The following is a 23790-nucleotide window of genomic DNA, read 5'->3' on the forward strand; positions in this document are numbered from 1 at the left end:
TCTGTGGAATGAAATGTTAGCTGTTCCTCAGAGTTTTATTTTAAATAACTTTGGGTGGTTTTCTTGATGATGAATTTTTAAAAATGCATCTTCAAAAGGCCCTGCCAGTATCAATTGATAGTCACAAGAGTTCTCTTCAAGCTGTATTTGCTTTGAAGTCCCATCAGGCTTTTACTCCCCACTTACCAGTTTCCCTCCTTACACAATCTAATAGACTCCTTAATGAGAGCTGAATTGTCAAGGTGATGGCTTTTCACACCTGTGAGCCCTCGAACTTGACTCAGGTGGGACTTTTGTGAGCATTCTTTATGTACCACTGGTTCTGTTCCTCTGACAAACACATATACTGCCTTTATTTATTCTCCTCCCTCACCCCTTATTCTGGCCAGTTTTCTGCCCCAAGGGGCAAAAAAATTAAAAAAAAAAATAAGTGGATGGTTGACTACTTGGTAGGTGGCTAGGAGGAAGGAAGAAAGGAGAGAAGGCTATTATGGAAGAAAGCACCCATACACAGATTTTTTTTTGTCTTTTAAAAACTTGCTCAGCCCAGTGTGGTGGCTTACACCTGTAACCCTAGCACGTTTTGAGGCCGAGGTGGGTGGATTGCTTGCACCCAGGAGTTCAAGACCAGCTTGGGCAACATGGCAAGACCTCCTCTCTACAAAAAATAGAAAAATTAACCGGGTGTGGTGGCATGCACCTGTAGTCTCAGCTGCTTGAGAGGCTGAGGTGGGAGGATTACCTGAGTCCAGGGAGGTCAAGGCTGCAGGGAACCATGATCATGCCAGTGTACTCCAGCCTGGGTGACAAAGAGTGAGGCCCTGTCTCAAAAAAAAGTATCTTAACTTTTAATTTTTTTTTTCTTTTTCTTTTCTTTTTTTTTATTTTTTTTTGAGATGGAGTTTCACTCTTGTTGCCCAGGCTGGAGTGCAATGGTGAGATCTGGGCTCACTGCAGCCTCTGCCTCCTGGGTTCAAGCAATTCTCCTACCTCCGCCTCCCGAGTAGCTGGGACTACAGGCACCTGCCACCATGGCTGGCTAATTTTTTGTATTTTTAGTAGAGACGGCAAGTTTCACCAATCATTCCACCACCTAGGAAGAGTCACATTTGTCTGGACAGTCTGAAGTTTTAATTTTTGAGAGAGACCATGAAAACAGGCTTTTCTCTTTTGCTTTGGAACAAGTATAAACCTTTTTTTCCAATCAGTGCTATCCTCTAAGGACTCATACATTTAAAGTATTTCCAAGGGTTTAGGGAACACATTGTTTTTAAGCAGAAGGATTCTGGGGAGAGGGAGTCCCAGCTGTGTGGTGGTAACACAGAGGAAAGAACGCCCGCTCCTTTCCTGGGATGCATCTTTTGAAGAGAGTGAGTGGGAAGGAAAATGGGAGGCTGTGACACTCACCAAGTAAGGTAAAAGCGGTGGCCCCTGGAGCGTCTCTGGGAGGATGAAAACCTGTATTATTAGGTTAAACTCTTATTTTAAGCCTTTAGAAACTCAGATAACCTTGTAAGGACTGAAATGCAGCTCTTTGAGTTTAAACTCCTAGAACTTTGGATGACCGTAAATGGATTCCTGCTCTCTGAAGGGATAACCCGCTGAGATTCAGTGTTTTTGCGACTTGTGTGTAGTTTTAATTATGTATGTGGTTATGTCAGACCTGGAATAGTAATTGATATGAAAACCAACTCAGGGCAGGGGTAGGGGCTGCTTATCAGTGGATGGAACTCTGAAGTCTGGCCAGCAGAGACGCATCTTCTGCACTGAGCTTAAGCCTAGCAGTCACAGACAGATCACATTAACCTCATCCCCCACCTTACTCTGCCAGCCTTAGAGGTCAGAGTGCCACGAAGAACCACATAATTTCTCTGACCCTGCAGCATTGTCACGTGCAGTTTTGTTTATGTGCAGAGCATTTCTGACATGTGGACCATGGTAAAACAAATGACAGACGTGTTGTTGACACCGGCAACTGATGCCCTGAAGAACCGTAGCAGCGTGGAAGTGCGCATGGAGTTTGTCAGGCAGGCCTTGGCGTACCTTGAGCAGAGGTAAGGCAGCAATAGCACAGTGGGGCTGGCTTTCAAATCCCTTGCAGTCAACTGTTTCTCAGATCTTAAGTTGTCCTCAGGCTAAGTGTGCTGTAGCTGGTATAATTTAAGATTTATTACGTTAAATTGAACAAGGCTCAGAGTTGTAATCCTGTTTCAGAAATCCTGTTTTACTTCCCTACCAGGACTGTTTCTGCAGTCACACATTAAAATAAAAATCACACATTAAAAAATCATGGTAGGTGAGCACTGTTCAAATTCCCTTTTTCTTTCTCCATACTCTGTCTCTTAATACGTAAAGCCATAATGCCTTAGGTCATAATCTTCTTATAATGTGGTTCAGCCATTACTCCTTAGGCTCTTTTTTTTTCTCTCCACATTTTAATTTTGCTCCCAGGCATTTTACTACCTTCAAACCCTAGGAAAACTCCTTTCCCCTTATTTTCTGACTCTTCTTGGTTAATTCCCCTAAGTCAGGGTCATTCCCAGCTGATAATGCCTGTGATTTATGCCCGGGTTTCTTTGCCACTTCCTCACCAATCAGAGCTGGTCACTGAGGGGTTTGTGGCAGTGCCTTTGTGCCCAAAGTATTGTTCCCTTCGTTAGTAGGACCCATGCCATCATCCCTCCCTGTGGATACTCCTTCCAATTCCGAATTGGCCAGCAGGGGTTGCCATGAGTGTGCAATAGAATCTCTTTATTTTAGAGACAGGGTACTGAGCCCCTCCCTGCTGGCCTGAGAAGAGAAAGCCAAGTTGAATACACTTGCAAAATTACAGGCCTTTGCCACTGAGCCTCTGCACCTGCCAGCAGCCTTGCAGTGAGATTGCCTTTTGTCAATAAAACAATATTTCATTAGGAAGTCAGAAGATTTCCTTGTATGTTACTGAGGTAATTCAAACTTGGTACAGCGGAGAATAGGTTTTTATACCAAATACTGTATTAATTAGATGAGAGCTACTGAAATGAACACCATCAGACACATTACACTCACTAGCTTCCATTCCCTGGTTAAGAAAAATCTGGAGCTCAAAATGGATTTTTATTCTCCTAGTATAGGAATAAAGGTTTATAAAATAATTCTTCTAAGCGTTGGCTGAATTTTTGTGATTAAGTTTTGGGTTTATCAATCTTCAGCCATAAAGAACCTACATATGTAGTAGCATTTATTCGTTACCAGTCGGCAAAATGAGTCAGAACTTCTTATACTATACAAAAACTTCTGCCGGGCGCGGTGGCTCAAGCCTGTAATCCCAGCCCCAGCACTTTGGGAGGCCGAAGACGGGCGATCACGAGGTCAGGAGATCAAGACCATCCTGGCTAATACGCGAACCGCCGTCTCTACTAAAAAATACAAAAAAACTAGCGGGCGACCGGAGGCGGGCGCTGTATCCCAGTTACTCCCGGGAGGCTGAGACAGGAGAATGGCGTGAACCGGGAGGCGGAGCTGCAGTGAGCTGAGAGCGCAGGCCCACAGCACTCCAGCCTGGGCGGCAGAGCAAGACTCCGTCTCAAAAAAAAAAAAAAAAAAAAAAAAAAGCCTTCTAGGAATTTTTTTTTTTTTTTTTTTTTTTTGTAAGACAGGTCCTGGCTCTGTCACCCATTCTGGTGGTGTCATGGCATAATCTGGGCTCGCTGCAGCTTCTCCCTCCAGGCTCAAGCAGTCCCTCCCCACCTCAGCCTCCCCGAGGTGGGTGCTAACCATGCCCCCGGTTGTTGTTTCTTTTTTTTTTTTTTTTTTTTTTTTTTTTTTTTACTTTAAGAGTAAATTTTACTGAATGCTTATTTTCCTGTGGGTCAATATTTACATCGTAATAATCACTGAAAGCTACTGGATAACTCCTTTGTGGAAAGATTTCTACCTTCCCAAAAGTCGACCATCCATGGTATTTGATGCTTGGCAACCAGTAGAGTAGATAGTTTTGCTTTCAGTTTCTCTTGATAATATTTATCTTCTTCTATAATGAATCCTTCAGCAGGAGAACTCTTCGTTCTGCTGACCTCTGGTAATCTTTTTCACATTGATATTTGGAAACGTCTCAGAAAATAGGCACAGTCTTCTTTTGTATTCTTCCTTTTCACTGCTACTTAGTCCTCTCATGAGTAAAATAATGCCATTATTGCATGCTCCCTTGTCCTTCTGCATTGGGATAATGCAGCAAGAAGGCTTTCACCAGATGCTGGTGCTGTGCTCCCAGGCTTCCTAGCCTCCAGACCTGATTTAAAACTGATGAGATGTTTCTTGGGCTGGTTGGTCTGAGGACTAGAGGTCATAGGTGGATCTTTCTCAGGGAGCAAAGAGCACGAGGACAGGGGATTGATCTTCTAAGGGAGGTCCCCTGATCCGAGTCACGGCACCAAAATGTCATGCGCGTCGGTGTGACGAGACCACCAAACAGGCTTTGTGTGAGCAACATGGCTGTTTACTTCACCTGGGTGCAGGCGGGCTGAGTCCGAAAAGAGAGTCAGCCCATAATTGTAATCTTAAGTTTATTTTTCACTCTAGTGGCATCACTCTCTGATGGCATCTTTTGTAAGCATTCATTGTCACCTTTGATAAAGGGGATATTTTAGAATAATTATACTCAGTTTTAAAATATTTTTCTCTGCTGCTCATTCACTGACAGGATGCATATAATAGTTCAAGTGATACAATGCACCAGATGGCAAAGTAGACCAGTCCCAAATAATTTTTCAATTATAAGGCTGAAATGTTGTGAAAATGTAGGATTGGTCTGTCTCTTCCCTGCCACATTCCAAGATTTAAGGCATGATATATATATCTTAGCCCTCAAGGAATTTAGACTTCTTCAGTTTAGGCCCTTGTCAGCACATGGACTGTCTTAATTCAAATTGGAAGAGACCATAGTGGGCATCTGTTTGTCCTGGCTGCTACAGGACTCCTCAATTTCTTATCCAACCTCTGCTTATAAATACTTCCAGGCCAGGCACAGTGGCTCATGCCTGTAGTCCCAGCACTTTGGGAGGCCACAGTGGGTGGATCACCTGAGGTTGGGAGTTCGAGACCAGCCTGGCCAACATCGTGAAACTCCGATTATACAAAAATACAAAAATTAGCTGGGCATGGTGGTACACGCTTGGCACAAGTCCCAGCTACTTGGGAGGCTGAGGCAGGAGAATCACTTGAACCTGGGAGGCAGAGGGTGCAGTGAGCTGAGGTCATGTCACTGCATTCCAACCTGGGCAGCAAAGCAAGACTCTGTCTAAAATAAATAAATAAATAAATAAATAAATAAATAAATAAATAAGAAATCCAATGATGGGGAACTCATTAACGTTTGTTAAATTTTGTTTGTTTTCCATTATGAAAATGATACATGCTTATTATAGAAACTTTGGAAGATGCTAAAAATAAGACTTGAAAAAAGAGGGGAGGACCTGTATACCATCTAGAGGCTCCTATTACCTTGTTATATTTCTTTTCTCCCCCCTGTTCTTGAAGTCTGAGTATTTTTTTTTATAACCGCATAAAATTTCATTGAATCAGCCGGGCATAGTGGCTCATGCCTGTAATCTCAGCACTTTGAGAGGCCGAAGCGGGCGGATCACGAGGTCAGAAGATTGAGACCACCCTGGCCAACATGGTGAAACCCCTTCTGTACTGAAAATACTAAAATTAGCCAGACATGATGGCTACGCGCACCTGTAGACCCAGCTAGTCAGGAGGCTGAGGCAGGAGAATCACTTGAACCCGCAGGGCAGAGGTTGCAGTGAGCCAAGATGGCGCCACTGTACTCCAGCCTGGGGATAGAATGAGACTCCGTCTCAAAAAAAAAATTTTTTTTTTGGTTGAGTCTGTTTCCTGTTATTAAGATTTAGGTTGTTCGTTTCATTCTCTCTGTTGTTTTACTTAACCTGGTGTTGAAAACCTGACTTTTTGAAGTAGTCTGTGGTTTTTGACAAGAACATATTATATTTAGAAAGTTATTACATTAACCACATATTTGGGTATCTGTGAATTGGACTATTTAATCTTGGTATGGAAACACTTAAAACTACTACAGAGGATTTTAAGAAGCATGCTAGTAAATAAATGAAGAGGGAATGGTAGAAAAATCATCAATTTGCAACCACCAGTGTAATAACTGGTTCAGCAAGGACCATCGATGGAAAGTAAAACCGTTGAGTAAAAGATTGTTGAATAGAATACTTACATGACCTCCATGTATTGCCCCACAGATTACTTGTTAAGTACAAAGATAATAATAAATTGTAATGGAGAAATCTGATGGACACCTTTCAAGCAAGTGAATCAAATCTAGTGTTACCAATAAAGAAGCAAACCTGCTACCTATGTCATTGTGGGATTCAGTGGGAAGTGCCAGCATTAGCTATGTAGGGCTACTGTCAAAAAAGTTGAACCTGAATCAAATAATGATCCAGCTTACGAGATATTCTACCAGACAGCTGGCCTGGACTCTATAAATAAAAGGTCAGTGTCCAGCTGAGCATGGTGGCATGTACCTCTAGCCCCAGCTACTCAGGAGACTGAGGCAGGAAGATTGCTTGAACCCAGGAGTTTGAGGCTGTAGAGTGCTTTAAAGGCACTTGTGGGCCAGCCGTTGGTGGCTCTTGCCTGTAATCCCAGCACTTTGGGAGGCCAAGGCAGGCGGATTACTTGAGGTCAGGAGTTTGAGACCAGCCTGGCCAACATGGTGAAACTCCATCTCTACTAAAAATACGAAAATTAGCTGGACGTGGTGGCCCGCGCCTGTCATCCCAACTGCTTGGGAGGCTGAGGCAAGAGAAATGCTTGAAAACCCGGGAGGTGGAGGTTGCAATGAGCCGAGATCATACCACTGCATTTCAGCCTGGGCGTCTAGAGTGAGAATCCATCTCAAAAAAAATAAGGGCATTTGTTAATAGACACTGCTTCCCAGCCTGGGAACCACAGCAATATCCTGCCTCTTAAAAAAAAGAAAAAGATAATTGTCATGAAAGAAATATAATGGTGGAATTAATGGAATTATCTTAGATTAAGGGAAAGTGGCTTGACAATTATATTTTCTTGATGAGATTCTGGATTTAAAAAACTGTAAAGGACACTATTAAAAAATTGGGTTATATTTTTGATAATAATAAGAAATTAATGTTAAGTTTCTTGGTATCATAATGATATGGAGGTTAGGCAGGAGAAGGTCCTAGTTCTTCAGAGCCATATGGTATTTACAGATAAAGTAGCCCCTGATTTCTATAACGTATTTTCAAGTGGTTTGAGGGGAGAAAAAAAGTACAAGTGTGTATATATATGTGTGTGTGGAGAGAGAAAACATAAAGAAATGTTAAAAATTGGTGAATCTAGGTAAAAGGTTATGTGCATTCATTGAACTATTCTTTTAACTTTTTGTAGGTTTGAAAGTTTTCAAAATAAAAGTTTAACAAGAACCCACCAGAGCATTAGGCTGTGAGCTGGAGCAATTATTATTCTGTATATGCACCCTTAATGTATTTGAAGTCCACAGTTGTGTTCCTCCAGGGATTCTTTTGAGTTTCCGCAGTGATGAGAAATCTACTGTGATCCACAGCCCACTGAGTAAATAATATAGTTTGCTTCATTAAGCATGTACTGTTTCCTCTTCTGCATTGAGCTTGAAGTCTAGGCCCTGCCCTTCCAAGCTACAGTGTAATGTCATGGATATGGGCATAGAGATGTGTAATAAATGTTTTCAATCTTCCCTGTTTTTTCCTTGAAAATTTTTCCAGTTATAAGAATTACACCCTTGTGACTGTCTTTGGAAATTTGCATCAGGCCCAGCTGGGCGGGGTGCCTGGGACTTATCAATTGGTTCGAAGTTTCCTGAACATTAAACTTCCAGCTCCCTTGCCTGGACTACAGGTACTGACAACTTTCTCTGTGTGATCAGTTACACCCCCAGAGCAGTTGCCCTCAGATGGGCATTTTCAGTTAAAATGAGGATATATGTGGAGACTACTGTATGGAGATAAGTTCGGAGAGGGGTGACGACAGAAGGTGAAGACCTCTTAGGAGGCTGGTAGTATAGAAGTCTAGGTGATGGTGGTAGTTGCTCAGCCCAGGGTGGAGGAGAGTGCATGGAGATGTCATTGGGTTCTGGACATGTTTTGAAAGCTGAGCCAGTAGGACTTGCTGAAGAACGTGGATTTGAGTGTGAGAGGCAGAGTCAGGGATGACTTCTGAGATTTTTGACTAAAACAGCTGGAAGAATGGAGTTGAATGTAGTTTTTAGGATGTGGTCTCTTCTCAGCTCATGGTCCAGTTGGGGAGATTATCATACATTAATGCAAAGAGCTAAACTGGAGCCTTATGCAAAGGGTGGCAGGATACAGAGGAGATTAGCTGCATAAAGAAGGTGAGATTCTCACTTGCTCTTAAAGAATAGGAGTTCACCAACCTGAAGTTTTGGAAAAGAGTGTACCAGGAGGAGGTAACACATGCACAGATGCATGGAGGCAGGAGAGAGTATCTGGAGGACTGGGTGCACAGTAGGGCTTGGCAAGCTTGGGGCCTACTAGTGAAGGCCTTAAGTACCAGGCCCAGCACTTTAGACTTAAACAACTCGAAGGGGTTTAAGTGGGCAAGTTCAGATCTGGGTTTTAGAAAGAGTCCTGCTGAGGGAAGGGTGGAAGTGCCAAGAAAGGAGGCCTGAGGCCTACTTCTGGAGGAGTTGAAGAAAAGCAAAGAGAGAAACGTAAGTGCAGGCCGCTGTGCAGACAAATGGCAAAACCAGACTTGGGATAAATAAGCTGTAGTATTCGGAGAGTGGGAACAGAGCTGACTCTCAGATCCCCCAGTGCCCAGCAGTACCTGGCACCAAGATACTGAGTAAAATGTTTATGACGTTTTATAAACTTGAGTACTATAAGGGTAGTCTCTTACTGGTCAGTGACATCTTTAGCCCTTGCTTTGTGGGGGTTGTAGGAGTGCATGTGTATATGTTATCACAAAAGAACATCACCCAGTTACTGTGGGCCCCGGGATTCCATGGAAAAACCACAGGGTGACTTTGGATCAGGTGGGGTACATAGCGCTTCAGAGGAAAAGCTCTGGAGCCATATTGTTACTTAACAGCTTACTTGGACAGATGACTTAACGCTTCCATGCCTCAGTTTCCTTGTTTGTAAAACAGGGAGGAAAAGGCTGTTGATGGTTCTCACCGCAGGGAGCTGTTATAAAGATTAAGTGACTTATTTTAAGGAGAGGGGCTTAGCTTGGTTTTAGCACATATGAAAGCAGTCAGCTCAGCTTTTTCTTGTTTATTTTGAGCACTTACTGTTCCTCTTTTAGGATGGAGAGGTGGAAGGCCATCCTGTGTGGGCACTAATTTACTACTGCATGCGCTGTGGAGACCTGCTTGCCGCTTCACAGGTAGTTAATCGAGCCCAGCACCAGCTGGGAGAGTTTAAAACCTGGTTCCAGGAGTACATGAACAGCAAGGACAGAAGGTATGGTGAATGAGGTGGCACGCCCAGTGGTAGCCGTGCAGAATCAAAGGGGTGACCTTCACTGTCGTTATTCTCTTTTCCCTGGATGGGTCCAAAACAAGTTTCTGCTTGGGGGAAAAAGGAGGTTTTGAAAGCAAATAGAACTTTCTTTGGAATAAAGAGTGAAAGGATTAGAAGAATGCCCCATTCTGACCCTGATGTCTAGGCATGCATGCATCTGTGTTTGGGAATTTTCCTGTTCCTACAAGGGAGGGGCTGGCTCAGGAGCATGATGTGAGTTATTCTGTAAATCTAAGGCACATCAAGGATGCTGTATAAAATGGGACTTTTTAAAAGTTGCATTTGTTAACACTTAGTGCTTCCAGTATGGAAATATGTTGTCATGTACTTCGTAGCTTAAAGGCTAGAATTAGAAGTTAGTAAAATTGAAATATAATCATTAATTCATTAAGTCTTTACGTTCTCTTGCATTAAGGAACTGCTAAGCATTAATTTTCCTTGGATTTTGCTAATGTAATTGGACTTAAGTTCATACTCAAACTGAGGTTATTATATATATGTACATGTATGTAGAAGAAATGGTGGTTACTGTAGTTGTACTTGTGAAAAACTAGGATACTTTTCTTGGCAGCCTTAATAATGTCGTGTCAAGAGATTGCCTCAAACCACAAGCCCCTGTCTTGCTCATATTAGAATTTAAAGTAGGGTTAATGTCTTAAGGTTCCCCCAGAAGGAGATTTGAGTGCAAGTTGTTTTTTTAGGAGGTGATCTCACATGAATAAGGGAGTGTGGAGGCCACAGAGGAGCTAAGGCAGTTAAGGGAAGGATTCACTCCTGTCCGTCACTGCTTGAGTGCTGCTGGGGTGTGGAATGGTGTTCTAATTCCCTGGCATTTCTGACCTGTCCATGAAGGCCTTAGCAAATAGAAAACTGGCAGGTCAATAGATGCAGGTGCTGGTAGTTGCAAGTCAGGTTAAAGTGATGGTGCCGAGGGGAGGGGATAGGGCAAAGACAGTCTCTCTTACCCCGATGAAGGAAGGCTTCCCTGCTGTTATGTGTTTGGGACTTGGGACGCTTTCAGATGCACTTGAGGATCTTTATTGAGTGTGTATCTGTCTGTTCCTTTATGTCTGTAGATTGTCCCCAGCTACAGAAAACAAGCTCCGGCTGCATTACCGCAGGGCCCTCAGGAACAATACAGATCCCTACAAGCGGGCCGTGTACTGTATCATTGGCAGATGTGACGTCACTGACAACCAGAGTGAAGTGGCAGACAAAACTGAGGATTACCTGTGGCTGAAGGTAGGCACGGTTTCCTCTGCCCACACAGGGCTTTACCCCTTTTCTGTGCTCATGTCCCCAGAAAGATTTTACCTGCGTAATGTATGATGCCAGTAAGGTGATCAGGACCAGCGGGTTCCTCGTCTCCTGTCCCCATTTTTTATTGGGTAATTCCCAGCTCATAACCATAGCCTTGAACACAGCTTCCAGCTGACATCATTGAGCATGGCTGCTGAACAGCTACAACTCTGTGCGTGTGGCTCACGGTGTAGTTTGTACTAATGCATGTGTTTCTCTTGGGGATTTAGTTGAACCAAGTGTGTTTTGACGACGATGGCACCAGCTCCCCACAAGACAGGCTGACTCTCTCACAGTTCCAGAAACAGTTGTTGGAAGACTACGGTAAGATCCTGGACATAACCATCTTTCCCTTCTCTTGTCTGCTTAAGGTGACTACCTCAGTTTTCCTCTGGGAAAATTTTTCATCTCTGAACTTTTGTCTGTCTTTCAAAACTCCTATAGATTGTCAAGGCAAAACAGCAAAACTACCATTCCAAATTCAAATAAAGAGCATGTGGCCTTAAGTAATGCATAAAACTTATATGGTCATACACAATAATCTCTTTTCTCTAATTCTTTGAACTATTCTAGTAGACATATGCTCAGGGAGAGACAAAGAAGACTTAGCTGTTGCTTCCTAGTTAGGTCTTACCAGTCACTAGATCTGAGCACAAAGGAGAGAGACAGAAATAGCCTTTCTTCTTTCTTCCCCCCTATTTTTTAAAAACTGAGAAGAAAAGAAGATTCCAAATAATGGTTACCAGTTGTTGCATTCCAATTTCTGTGACTATGAGTAAACTGAAACTCCTTTGAAATCTTCATTTCTTTCCTTGAGTGACTTAACAGGGTAAAGGAGATGGACACTCTCTGTGGTCCATTTTAAGATCCTTAACTCTGTTTCTCTCCCACCTAATGCAAGCAGTTGGAGTTTTACAGCACAGTCAAATTTCCAGTAATGTTTTGAGGTCTAGAGAAGATGGAGGAGCCAGGTCACATTTCACATGGCAGCTTAGTGTATTCAGGGCCGCCTTGATCAACTCAGGCTCATGCTGGTGCTTTCTTCCTGCCCACCTAGTCCTGTGGGCTCACAGGCTGCTGCCTGGGGGTTGGGCCACCAGTGAGCACCTTCTTTCTGAGTTGGTTTTATCTCCTCTCCTCTCCTCTCTCCCAGGTGAGTCCCACTTTACAGTGAACCAGCAACCCTTCCTCTACTTCCAAGTCCTGTTCCTGACAGCGCAGTTTGAAGCAGCAATTGCCTTTCTTTTCCGCATGGAGCGGCTGCGCTGCCATGCTGTCCATGTAGCACTGGTGCTGTTTGAGCTGAAGTTGCTTTTAAAGTCCTCCGGACAGAGTGCTCAGCTCCGTGAGTATTTGGCATTGGGTTGACAGTAACGTAACCACAGCATGTCCCTCTTTGGGCGACGGTGGCCACAAAACCACAACCAATAAGGATTTGAGCAAAGGGTACCAGTCATTTTAGAGCATGTGGACAGTTGAGCTTTTTAGATGATTAGTGTTAGGGTTCTTGCTTCCCCCCGCCAGCATTAGTATTCCCTTGGAAGTTAAGTATATAAAGTTCTGTTCAAAGTGCTAGCTTTGTGGCCAGTCTGATTGCCTGGAAAATGGTGAAGAAGCAGCCCCTAGAGTTATGGGTCTGATTCCCATTAGGGCCCTGGCTTTAATGACATTGGAAACCCCAGTCAGGCATATGCATACCAGACTAGGATGAGAGTCAGGGGAGAGAGAGGAAGTAAATGTGGATGAATGGCTGCGGGTTCCTTATTGGTGTAGCAAAGTCATCCCAGAGCATGTGCCATAATGGTCAGTTGGATTATCTTTTCATTCAGAGACCAACATATTAGTAATTTACGGCAAAGTGCTGTTTTCTCCACACTGGGCCTGGGGACAAATTGAAGATAGGGTGGTAAAAGGGACTGGCCAAAGCTTATATTGGCAAACATTGACTGGGCTGCAGGAGTAGATGCTGCTGGGTCTGTGGATTCAGCTTCCATAGTTTCTGGGTTGCAAGGGTCAGAGGAGCAGTGTGGTTGTGACCCATTCTAACCCCCACGATGCAGTCAGCCACGAGCCTGGTGACCCTCCTTGCATGCGGCGGCTGAACTTTGTGCGGCTCCTCATGCTGTACACCCGGAAGTTTGAGTCCACGGACCCAAGGGAGGCCCTCCAGTACTTCTATTTCCTCAGGTAACGTTTGCTTTTGACCATTTACTTCAGCTAGTTTCGATTTCTGCCATTCTGAGAATGACTGTTAGAGACCTCATGTCCAGACTAGAAACTGAGTTGTTTTTTTCCCTTACAGGGATGAGAAAGATAGTCAAGGAGAAAACATGTTTCTGCGCTGTGTGAGTGAGCTTGTGATTGAAAGCCGAGAGGTGAGTGGGTTTCCTTTTCTCTCCTCCCCATGGTTTTCAGTGTGCATGTTCCCGTGTTCATTCCGTACTGCATGTTTACTTCAATATGGTTGTGGTGGATAAGGCCTAGGGAGTTTTTAGAGTTTCTTTGGTTTCTAACAATGAAAATATTTATTTCAGTCACACTGATTTTTAGTTTGCGTGAGACTTATCCCATTCATCCCATTTGATTCCTCTCTTTTTTCTCTAAAGACTTACGGATTATGTTTATATCTTTGTCCAATAATTTGAGTAAACCTTTTTCCTTCCACAGTTCGATATGATTCTTGGGAAACTAGAGAATGACGGAAGTAGAAAGGTGAGTTAAATGCATCCTTAGAGAAATGTTTGTTAGCTGTTGGGGATTTATAAATATCAAAAGAATACACTTAGATTTTAAGATTCAAGGTACTAAAGATGCAAATCTGAACAGAGTTGCTTAATTTAAAAAATGGAATGAAAATTATGGGCCCAGACGATGACCTTGGTTTTACACACACTTTATATCTCCTTAAAATATGTTAATTTGTGATTACAAAGCTTTTTTATTATGTTCAGAATATTCATTTGTTCATGCCTGTCATTTTTTGAGCTGAGAATGCTATACATTTCTGCCATTCTTGGCTCAGAAAACATGCAAGAAAAAGAAATTGATTACTGCACCCATTCTCCCAAGATGGAAAAGTTAGACGTGCACTTGACCTCCTTCAAAATGCAGTTTCCAAGGGCTTTGAACTCCACAGTGACCCTGGAAATACTCCTGGAAGGCTTGAGGGATTTCAGGACTCACTATGCCCATTGGTTGTCATGGCAGGAGGGTCAGAGATCCTGTTGTCAGAGACCAGTCCTGGCCCTGAATCTCCCTGTGGCCTTTGGAAAGTCACTTGCCCCCTCAGGGACTGACTTTTCTCATTTGTAAAAATGAGTGGTTTGGACCCAGCAATCTGTAGATGATGAGCTCACACTGCTCACAGCATCTGCCTCAGAAGAAAGGCAAGTGACAGTGCTGATGACAGTGGCCTTGGCTATTGGGCGATGACAATCACCAGGCATGGTACTGAGTGCTTTACATAGTTTCTTCTTTAACAGGCTGTACTGGGGCCAGGAGGCTCCCAGTGTGTGTGAGTTGACAAAGCTGGAAACATAGATAAGACCTTATCCTCTCCTGCCTCCCGAGTGGCAGGGCACGTCACCTCGACCTGGTCCAGCCCTGAGAGTCCAGTGCCGGTGGAGAAGCAGAATGGCCAGGCAGAGATATTATGCACTTGCCTTCATTCTCCCAGGGTACCTAAGACCTCTCTCATGCTCTCCTGAGCATTTAGTTGCTGTTGAGTGGTGACGGTGACTTTTTTTAAAGAAATGTCCTGTTACCACTTGCCATGTGTTTTTTCAGCACTGAGTTCCTTTTGCCATCTGTCTTAGAAAGCAAATCCAAAATCTTTCAGATATTTTCTCTAAGCCTCCTGCTTTTTCTCTGTAGTTCCTACTCATCAGCAAATTTAAAATCATTGATTTCACTGACTCTCTGGGTCATTTTGGAAAATTAGAAAGCACAGATGTCTTACTGCTGACTCCTCTGTGCTTCTAGTAAGTCTGCCCTTTCATGTGTAGTTTTCTTGGTCTCTTTTATAGTTTTAATAGGACTTTATATCTTCAAGAAAGCCAGAGTCTGGCTGATGAAGTACATGCATTGCCCAGGGCAAGCAATTTCACTTGAAGTATTTTTTGGGTCCTAATTGCTTCTCTGTGTTTAAAATAATAGCTCTGTGCACCCGTCTGTCTCTTCCTCCCCCTCCATAATTTGTCTTGTCAGCCTGGAGTCATAGATAAGTTTACTAGTGACACAAAGCCTATTATCAACAAAGTTGCTTCCGTGGCAGAAAATAAAGGACTGTTTGAAGAGGCAGCAAAGCTGTATGACCTTGCCAAGGTAAAGTGTGCCCGCTTCCTTCTTCTGCACTTCACAGGTCTGCCGGCCTTTCAGCATTAAATGTGCAGCCACTTCGACAGTGCCGTTGTTGTAGCACCCTCCCTGTAGAGGCGTTTGCTCTAGTGCTTAGACAATTAATGGTCCAGTCAGGACAGAATTCCCATTTTACAGCTGTATTTCTTCCCATAAGATTTTTCTGACCAAACAACATATTGAAAGGATGTCCTGCAGGCATTGAACTATTGTCTCACTTGGCAGCAGAATTAGCATCCATCACATTTCCATGGTGAAGCCACTGTTGAAAATGGCATTATGCTGACCCTGGCAGCCACAGACACACTGGGGAACAGTAGTGTTAGAAAATAAGACCACATCAGTGTGCAGGAAGGAGTGAAAGAAAATAAGACCACAGCTGGGCATTTTGAGACGACTAGAATACATGTTTCTACCTAAGAACAAATGATGACTAAGAACATATGGTAGCTGCTAAGGATTCTATGACCTAAACAAGATTACATTCTCTCCTTTATCAGCTGAGAAAAGTAGACCAAAAAAACAGCTATAGGCCAAGTGCAGGGGCTCACACCTGTAATCCCAGTACTTTGGGAGGCCAAGGCGGGCACATCACTTGAGGCCAGGAGTTTAAGACTAGCCTGGCCAACATGGCAAAACCCCGTCTCTACTGAAAATATAAAAATTAGCCAGGCATGGTGATGCATGCCTGTAATCCCAGCTACTCAGGAGGCTGAGGCACGAGAATCACTTGAACCTGGGAGGTGGTAAAAAATGCTTTGATTGAGGTATAATTAAGATGTAGAAAAATGTGCAATAATTATATGTACAGCTTGACGAATTGTGCATAGGTATATATCTTTGTAACACCATCCAGATCAAGATACCAAACATTTCCATCCATCACCCCAGAATATTCTCTTTGGTGGGTAGGGGGCATTATATAGTTGTTCCTTTTATTGATTATTTTATTGATTGCTTCCTTAATTTTAAAAACTTGAGCAGAATGCTGACAAGGTACTGGAACTGATGAACAAACTGCTGAGCCCTGTCGTCCCCCAGATCAGTGCCCCGCAGTCCAACAAGGAGAGGCTGAAGAACATGGCACTCTCCATTGCCGAACGGTAAGCCAGGAGCTGGCTCCATGGGACCCTGAGGGTGCCACTGCCAGTGCCAGGACACCTTTGCCCACCCAAATGCGTGTTCAGCTTTACTAGGTAACAGCAGACAGCTTTCCAAAGTGGTTCTTCTAACTCACCATGCCATCAGTACTGCGTGAGTTCCTTTGTCCCCACATCAGAACTAGCACTTGGTACTATCAAACTTAACATTTTTGCCAAAGAAATGGGTATGAAAGGGCATCTCTGTATTTTAATCATGCACATGAAGTTTAATTCTAGGCATTATGCTCACCTATATACTGTTGTATACTTTCATCAGCCCTCTCAAAGGCATTCAAGACCCAAGCTAGTGATGGTTGGATGGGGGAGATTCTTAGAGGTGTCGTGGCCAGTGTTTCAGACAACCTGGATCCCCAGTGAGTTAACTGAATTATCAGACTTTTAACTAGTTTAAGTCCCGGGCTGAGGCTAACAACATTACTTTTTGTGCTATCTATAGATATTGCTAATAAAATGACCCAGAGAAAACTGGGTTTGGAGTGCTTTCCCGGGGTAACACAATAGAGCATTCTTTGGTAAATGAGATATCTCCACCTAGCAAACAATCCCTAATGATGGCCACTCACTTTTTTGCGCGTCAGGACCTCCCACCTTTCATGAAGATTGGATGCTGAGATGATGGTCAAGGCTGGAGAACCACGCTCCATGTGGAGTACCTGTAGGTGGATTCATACCAAATCCACTATCAGTGCTTGGCTGTTTCAAAATAAACACCATTTTACACTCTTTAATTAACTTCACCCAGAGAGCTCAAGAGGTTTTGATGCTTTTTATATATTTTTTGTATGTTGAGACAGGGTCTCCCTCTGTCACCTAGGCTGGAGTGGAGTGCAGTGGTGCAGTCATAGCTCACTGTAACCTCGAACTCCTGGGATCAAGCAATCCTCCCACCTCAGCCTCCTAAGGAGCTAGAACTACAGGCATGTACCACCACACCTGGCTAATATTTTAATATTTTGTGGAGATGGGGTCTCGCTGTGTGTCTAGTCTGGTCTCTGACTCCTGGCCTCAAGCAGTCCTTCCGCCCCAGCCTCCCATGTAGCTGAGATTACAGGCATGAGCCGCATGAACCACACCCTACTGTCTTTTTAAATGCTATCCCACAGTTACGGATTACACAGAAATTCCTAATACACTCTCACTCCCCCCACCCCATTTTTGTCTTTCAGGTATAGGGCTCAAGGAATAAGCGCAAATAAATTTGTGGACTCCACGTTCTATCTTCTTTTGGACTTGATCACCTTTTTTGACGAGTATCATAGTGGTCATATTGATAGAGCTTTTGATGTAAGTTTCAGGAAAGGTGTTTGAAGTGCAGGTTAATGTACACCCTTGAAAATTCAAAACACTGCATGGAATTTACTTAAAACAAAGGAGCTGTTGCCAGTATGTTTGTTAAATGAAGGACAAGTATAATCCTGGGACTTAAAAGGATTTCCTGTGTTGCTTTTTTTTTTTATCCCCCTATTCCTTTCCCCTTTAATCTGAAAACAGATACATTTCTCAAAGTAATTTGAAATCTCTGAATTTTAAAAAATGTGTCAGAAAATGAGGATAAGAATTAAGTTGACTAGTTAGAATCAAAGCCTTTGTGTGTACACAAGGGAGAATGGTGTTTTCTATGAAGAAGCCCTTTGGAGTATGTGAGGGTGCGACTTTACATGTAGAGAGATGAAATGACTGTGATGGTTGTCTTACATGGGGCTGGTGGTTGTTTTAAACAGATAATTGAGCGCTTGAAGCTGGTGCCCCTGAATCAGGAAAGTGTGGAAGAGAGAGTGGCTGCCTTCAGAAATTTCAGTGATGAAGTAAGTTCCTTCTTCCTGAGTTATGGAATTCCTTTTTCCCCACTTCCACCAAAAGCTTTTTCTTTTCCTGTACCTAATAGCTTTAAGAGTTCTAGTTACAGTAACTATCCAGACTGAGTTTTCCAGAGTGGTTCCCTTTCAAATACCTTGGCCTGGCTTTTCTGTGAGTGCATACATTCCCATCAGATTATTGTCTGAATTCCTGATTGAGAAAATACAGTCATTTCAGTGATTGACATGTTCTTGGGAGAAACAGGTTTCTGGTTGATCCTGTGACGTCTGATTTAATTCTTCTATTATCCATTTGTACTAGAGGGTATTTTGGTGCTTAACTCTGATCATCTTTAAGTAGTTCCATTGGGTACATGAAACACATCATGATGCACTGCCACCCTTGCCCTCCCTGATCTGTTTTGTCTAAAGAAGCAAATGCAGTGACTGTGGACTAAGCTATCACCCCATAAGCCCCAGAGCCGCTGTCTGTCTGTCGGGTTTCTAGCATATTGCCAACATCTAGCCCAGGGTGCTCAGCTGGGCTGCATACTGGCATCTCTAGGAGAGTTTCTAAGAACTCTCATGCCCAGACCCCAGAGATTCTGGTTTCCCTGACTGCTGCAGCCCAGACCTCTCCCAGTCATTCCAGTGTGTGGCCCAGGTAAATTCATCTCTAGAACTACAAACACTCAACTCAGCTCTCAACACTATGCTAGAACCAACTGCCTGGCTCTGGGATGTCACTAGTGGTCTTTCAGTTTAAAATTATTCCTCATTGAGCAGATGCCTTTTATAAAATGTCTCCGGCCAGGTGCGATGGCTCACGCCTATAATCCCAACATTTTGGGAGGCTGAGGCAGATGGATCACCTGAGGTCAGGAGTTCGAGACCAGCCTGGCCAACTTGGTAAAATCCCGTCTCTACTAAAAAATATAACAATTAGCCGGACATGGTGGTGCATGCCTGTAGTCCCAGCTATTCAGGAGGCGGAGGCATGAGAATCGCTTAAACCCAGGAGGCGGAGGTTGCAGTAAGCTGAGACTGCGCCACTTCACTCCAGCCTGGGTGATTGAGGGAGACTTTGTCTCAAAAAAGAAAAAAGTTTCTGTTTTAGAGAAAGAAGTAAGGCCAGTTCTGCACATGAAGAGGGATATTGACTGCTGTGGTACACACAGTTCGGAAGGTCTTACCCCTTGCTGACTTTCCCTTTATACCTGCTGTGGTTTCTACTCTTAGCCACTTGCTCCTTTGTTATTTCTAGCCTTTCCTTGAATACATCCTTCATTGCATCAGAGATTAAAGTAATACTCCAGGGCCTGCCCTTGTAGACACTCCCAAGGACTCTGGTAGGGCCATGCAGATCCAGTGGAAACAGCCCACTGAGTTTGAGAAAGTGGGGAGTGGTAGGGACTGTGGAGAAGTAGCATGTGCACCTGTACCTCCTGACATTCAAATTCAAATTATGTATTGGCATCCAATCTGCTGGCCAGTCTAAGCCTAATGCTAACCAGATGTCAGCATGCTTTTTTTTTGGCTTGCTGCCCCTGACTAAGGGAAAAACAGCATAAACAGCATAAAGGAGCAGAAACAGTAACCACCTGACCTGAGCAGCATTGCTTGGGGTTTTTTCTCACACTTGATGTTTCAGTGCCATCAGCTCCTTTTGGGTGACTGTGTGGCTCTCCACCTGGTAATGGTGAGGAGTGATGTGACCAGGCCCGCCTGGAGCAGCCCACCCTCCCTCTATCTGTGGTTGGCCCGAAAGGCTTGGTTCTTTTTCTTTACTCCATTTTTCTTTCTGTGTAGATCAGGCACAACCTCTCAGAAGTGCTTCTTGCCACCATGAACATCTTGTTCACACAGTTTAAGAGGCTCAAGGGGACAAGTCCATCCTCGTCATCCAGGCCCCAGAGAGTCATCGAGGACCGCGACTCTGTAAGATCCCAGCATTCACGAGAAACATTGCTGAGCACCACCTTTCTGGTTTGGAATCCGTTGCACTCTTATTAAGAGACCACATGACCCAAAACTGCTCTTTCTCCTTAGTACCTGGCAGCTAGATAAATCTCGTGTTAGGGGGCTCCCAGAGGAAATCAGACATTAAAGGGATTGCTGCTCTTCTCAAGCTTAAAAAAATAAAAAGATGTGCTAAGTCTGCAAATCTTACCTTTTAACAGATGACACAGAATGCTAATTTCTAGTTGACTCCTTAAGAACTTCCTGCACATTTTAAAAGATAAGTTTATTTTGTTAGTCCTAGCTCATTAGTGAACACTTTTATTAAAACCATACTTTATTTTTGATCAACACATTAATTTAATGTGAACCCTTATTTCTCCTGTCACCGGTGTTCACAGTGACCCTAGAGAGGTAACTAGGACAGCATCTTATCCCCTCTCACAGCTGAGGAAACTGAGCTGTGGATTCGGGAAGCAACTGCCCTCAGGTGGCAGGTAGGTGAAGGGGCCATGTCTGGAGGCTGGGTCTCTGACACCTGTGCCCTTTCTGCTGCCTGTGGGACCTCTGGCAGTGCATGGGTCAAGTGGAATCCAGGTAGCTAGAACCCTGGGGCTCACAGCATATGTTGTCTGATTACAAAAAAAAGAGCAAAGGTATTTTTTGACCCAATTAAACCATAAGGGGATAGTACAATGGTGCTTTCTTTTCTTTTTCTTTTTTCTTTTTTTTTTTTTTTTTTTTGAGGCAGGGCCTGGCTCTGTCACCCAAGCTGGAATGCAGTGACATGATCTCAGCTCACTGCAGCCTCCACCTCTTGGGCTCAAGCCACCCTCCCACCTCACCCTCCCAAGTAGCTGGGACTCCAGGTGTGCACCACCACACCCAGCTGAGTTTTGTACTTTATATAGAGATGGAGTTTTGCCATGTTGCCCAGACTGGTCTCGAACTCCTGAGCTCAAGAGATCCCCCCAACCTCAGCCTCCCAAAGTGCTAGGATTATAGGCCTGAGCCACCGTGCCCAGCCCCACAATGGTGTTTTTTAAAATTACCTTTCCTTTAACATTTCCACTTAATTTTTGATGAGACTCTCAGGATCTCAGTGTCTAACATCAGACTTGGTTTTGGCAGCCAAGAANGAGGCAGGGCCTGGCTCTGTCACCCAAGCTGGAATGCAGTGACATGATCTCAGCTCACTGCAGCCTCCACCTCTTGGGCTCAAGCCACCCTCCCACCTCACCCTCCCAAGTAGCTGGGACTCCAGGTGTGCACCACCACACCCAGCTGAGTTTTGTACTTTATATAGAGATGGAGTTTTGCCATGTTGCCCAGACTGGTCTCGAACTCCTGAGCTCAAGAGATCCCCCCAACCTCAGCCTCCCAAAGTGCTAGGATTATAGGCCTGAGCCACCGTGCCCAGCCCCACAATGGTGTTTTTTAAAATTACCTTTCCTTTAACATTTCCACTTAATTTTTGATGAGACTCTCAGGATCTCAGTGTCTAACATCAGACTTGGTTTTGGCAGCCAAGAAGCCTTGTTCTGTCTTCTGCCTCTGAGGATGTCTGTGAGCTCTTTCCACTGTGACCCCACAGGCATTGTTGTTGACAAAACTTGTGCTTAGTGAAAGATGGTGGAAATTTCCACCTTTAGGAATGTGGGTAACAGTGCTCAAGAGTGGTCCACTGAAGTGGTCAGCCCATCCAGGTGTGCACCAGAGCATTTGCTGGTCTTCTCCCTACCCTGGACAGATAGGAATCTAAATGCCAGATGTGCCACCGGTGGGCTCATGGTGCCTACCACTTGGCAGGAATCTTTTTTGATGATAGAAACCCAGTGCAGTGATGTTTGTGAATGTGAGTATTGAGATGGTGGATACTTCTTGGTGCCCTGTGTGCCACTTACAGTTCAGGGAGGCTTGCCCACTAAGAGGAGCTGGTCCCTGGCAGGCCATGTCCTATGTCTGAAGATCATTCTCCTGCCTGCCTTTTGCCCACCACTCTCCTTTTTCTTTCTTTTTCTGACAGGTAGGGGCGAATAGGATTAAGTAAAACGTTATATATAAAAGTCGCGTGCCCAGGAAGTCTGCAAGCCCACTGATGTCCTTGGTTTCATGGTTTAAAGTGAGATACTGCCCAGTAAGGGGGTGAATCCTTTTACTTGAACATCCCTAGAGCTCATTTCAAAGAGCCCGTGCACTTTCATTCACTTCTAAAGAAAATACAATGGGTATTCCTATCACAAAGTCAGATTTCTTTTTGTTTGGACATTAGTAAGGACATGCACTCACTGGTTTGTTTTACACATCAGGTAAAAAGCATTTGCTTTTCAATTTTCTTCTGGCATGGTCCTTAAGTAAGCCTAGTAGATGACTCTTCAGTTTTTCTTTAAATTCTTGTTACTAGTCCAGAAAGGTGTTTGTAGATTCTCCCGTTCTAGTCCAGATTTGGTTTAAATTTGTAGGGCCACCTTTTTCCCTCCTGGAACAATCCAGGAATTCCATAAATACTATTGCCTGGGGAAAGAAGGGCTAAGCATGTATGTCAGGAAGGGAGAAACAGGAGGAACAAAAGGAAGGAAGAGGAAAGATGCATGGGAGGAAGAAAGCCGGCGTGGGACTGCACAGTCAGCCCTTGCCTCTGGTGTTACAAGGGCTTCATGGGGCTGTGGAGACTCAGATCCCTGTGAAAGCAGATGGACAGAAACCAGCCAGAGAGAGAGGCTCTGAAAATTGGAGCAGGCAGTTCTGAAGCTCAGGGCTGTGTCAAAAGTTAGCCAAATGTGTTGGGGCGAGGCGGCTTGCCTGGCAAACCCATCTGCTTTTTGCTTAGTAAATGGGTTTGGATGCCTGTGGAACAGGGCCTCGGGGGACGAGCTTTGTTAACTTTGTGTCATGCTGAAGGAATACGACAGAGGAGGGTACGACTGTCATCCACCCACCAGGGATCTGTCCCTGACACCCCGGGGTGGAGGATGGAAGAACATGGAATAGTGCCCTGACTCAAAAGTTAACCAATTTCCTTTGCTTCCTTCCCTTTTCTCTCAGCAACTCCGAAGTCAAGCCCGAACCCTGATTACCTTTGCTGGAATGATACCCTACCGAACATCTGGAGACACCAATGCGAGGCTGGTGCAGATGGAGGTCCTCATGAATTAAGTGCCATGCTTTGGGGACATCTGGGTCGGCACACTGTCAGTACATCAGGCACATGGGCCCACTAGGGTGGGGTTTCTGGTTTTGTTTCTGTTGTGTTTTGTTTTGGTTTCTGTATTACGTATTTTTGTCAACACCAATAAATTTCTTTGATTTGTATTTCTTTTCAACATTCTTTTATTTTCTTTTTTTTCCTTTGAAATTTTGTTTACATTTTTATTTGTGTAATGGGAAATGCTGTCACTAGCTCTTGGGCCAGGGAATGAGAGGCTGTGTAGATATTCATTATTTGGTTAAATTAACCTTAAATAATTAAAAATTTACCCAAAATGAGCCAGGAAACAAAGCCTTTGGGAGTTACTTTTATTTAGATATAATATTCTATATAGCAGAGTCACGATTCATTTTCACATTTTTATTTGAATGTGAAAGTCAACCTCAGCCTTAGAAGATGTAAGATTTGTGTGTGAAATATCAAGCACTCCATGTCCTCCTATTCTTGGATGT

The 23790-nt window shown here is 43.9% G+C and overlaps 1 protein-coding gene across 6 annotated transcripts in view; it reads left to right on the forward strand.

Moving 5' to 3' along the window:
• NUP93 (nucleoporin 93) overlaps positions 1-23453 on the forward strand; it is a 116587-nt gene extending 93134 nt beyond the window's left edge. For 4 of the 6 annotated variants that reach the window (XM_017878795.1, XM_017878799.1, XM_017878800.1 and 1 more), the window contains 15 exons: positions 1915-2054; positions 7779-7911; positions 9340-9497; positions 10634-10799; positions 11087-11180; positions 12010-12201; positions 12917-13043; positions 13159-13231; positions 13524-13568; positions 15063-15179; positions 16197-16315; positions 17542-17659; positions 18097-18180; positions 19981-20109; positions 23176-23453. In XM_017878795.1, the coding sequence (XP_017734284.1) occupies positions 1915-2054; positions 7779-7911; positions 9340-9497; positions 10634-10799; positions 11087-11180; positions 12010-12201; positions 12917-13043; positions 13159-13231; positions 13524-13568; positions 15063-15179; positions 16197-16315; positions 17542-17659; positions 18097-18180; positions 19981-20109; positions 23176-23286 (1806 nt within the window). In that variant the 3' untranslated portion in view covers positions 23287-23453. The remainder of the gene's footprint in view (positions 1-1914; positions 2055-7778; positions 7912-9339; positions 9498-10633; positions 10800-11086; positions 11181-12009; positions 12202-12916; positions 13044-13158; positions 13232-13523; positions 13569-15062; positions 15180-16196; positions 16316-17541; positions 17660-18096; positions 18181-19980; positions 20110-23175) is intronic. The other 2 variants (XM_017878796.1, XM_017878798.1) reach the window with 2 other exon arrangements.
• The last annotated feature ends 337 nt before the right edge of the window (positions 23454-23790 follow it).

The sequence above is a fragment of the Rhinopithecus bieti genome, unplaced genomic scaffold, assembly GCF_001698545.2.
Source record: "Rhinopithecus bieti isolate Rb0 unplaced genomic scaffold, ASM169854v2 scaffold_11161, whole genome shotgun sequence".
Taxonomy (NCBI): Eukaryota; Metazoa; Chordata; class Mammalia; order Primates; family Cercopithecidae; genus Rhinopithecus; species Rhinopithecus bieti.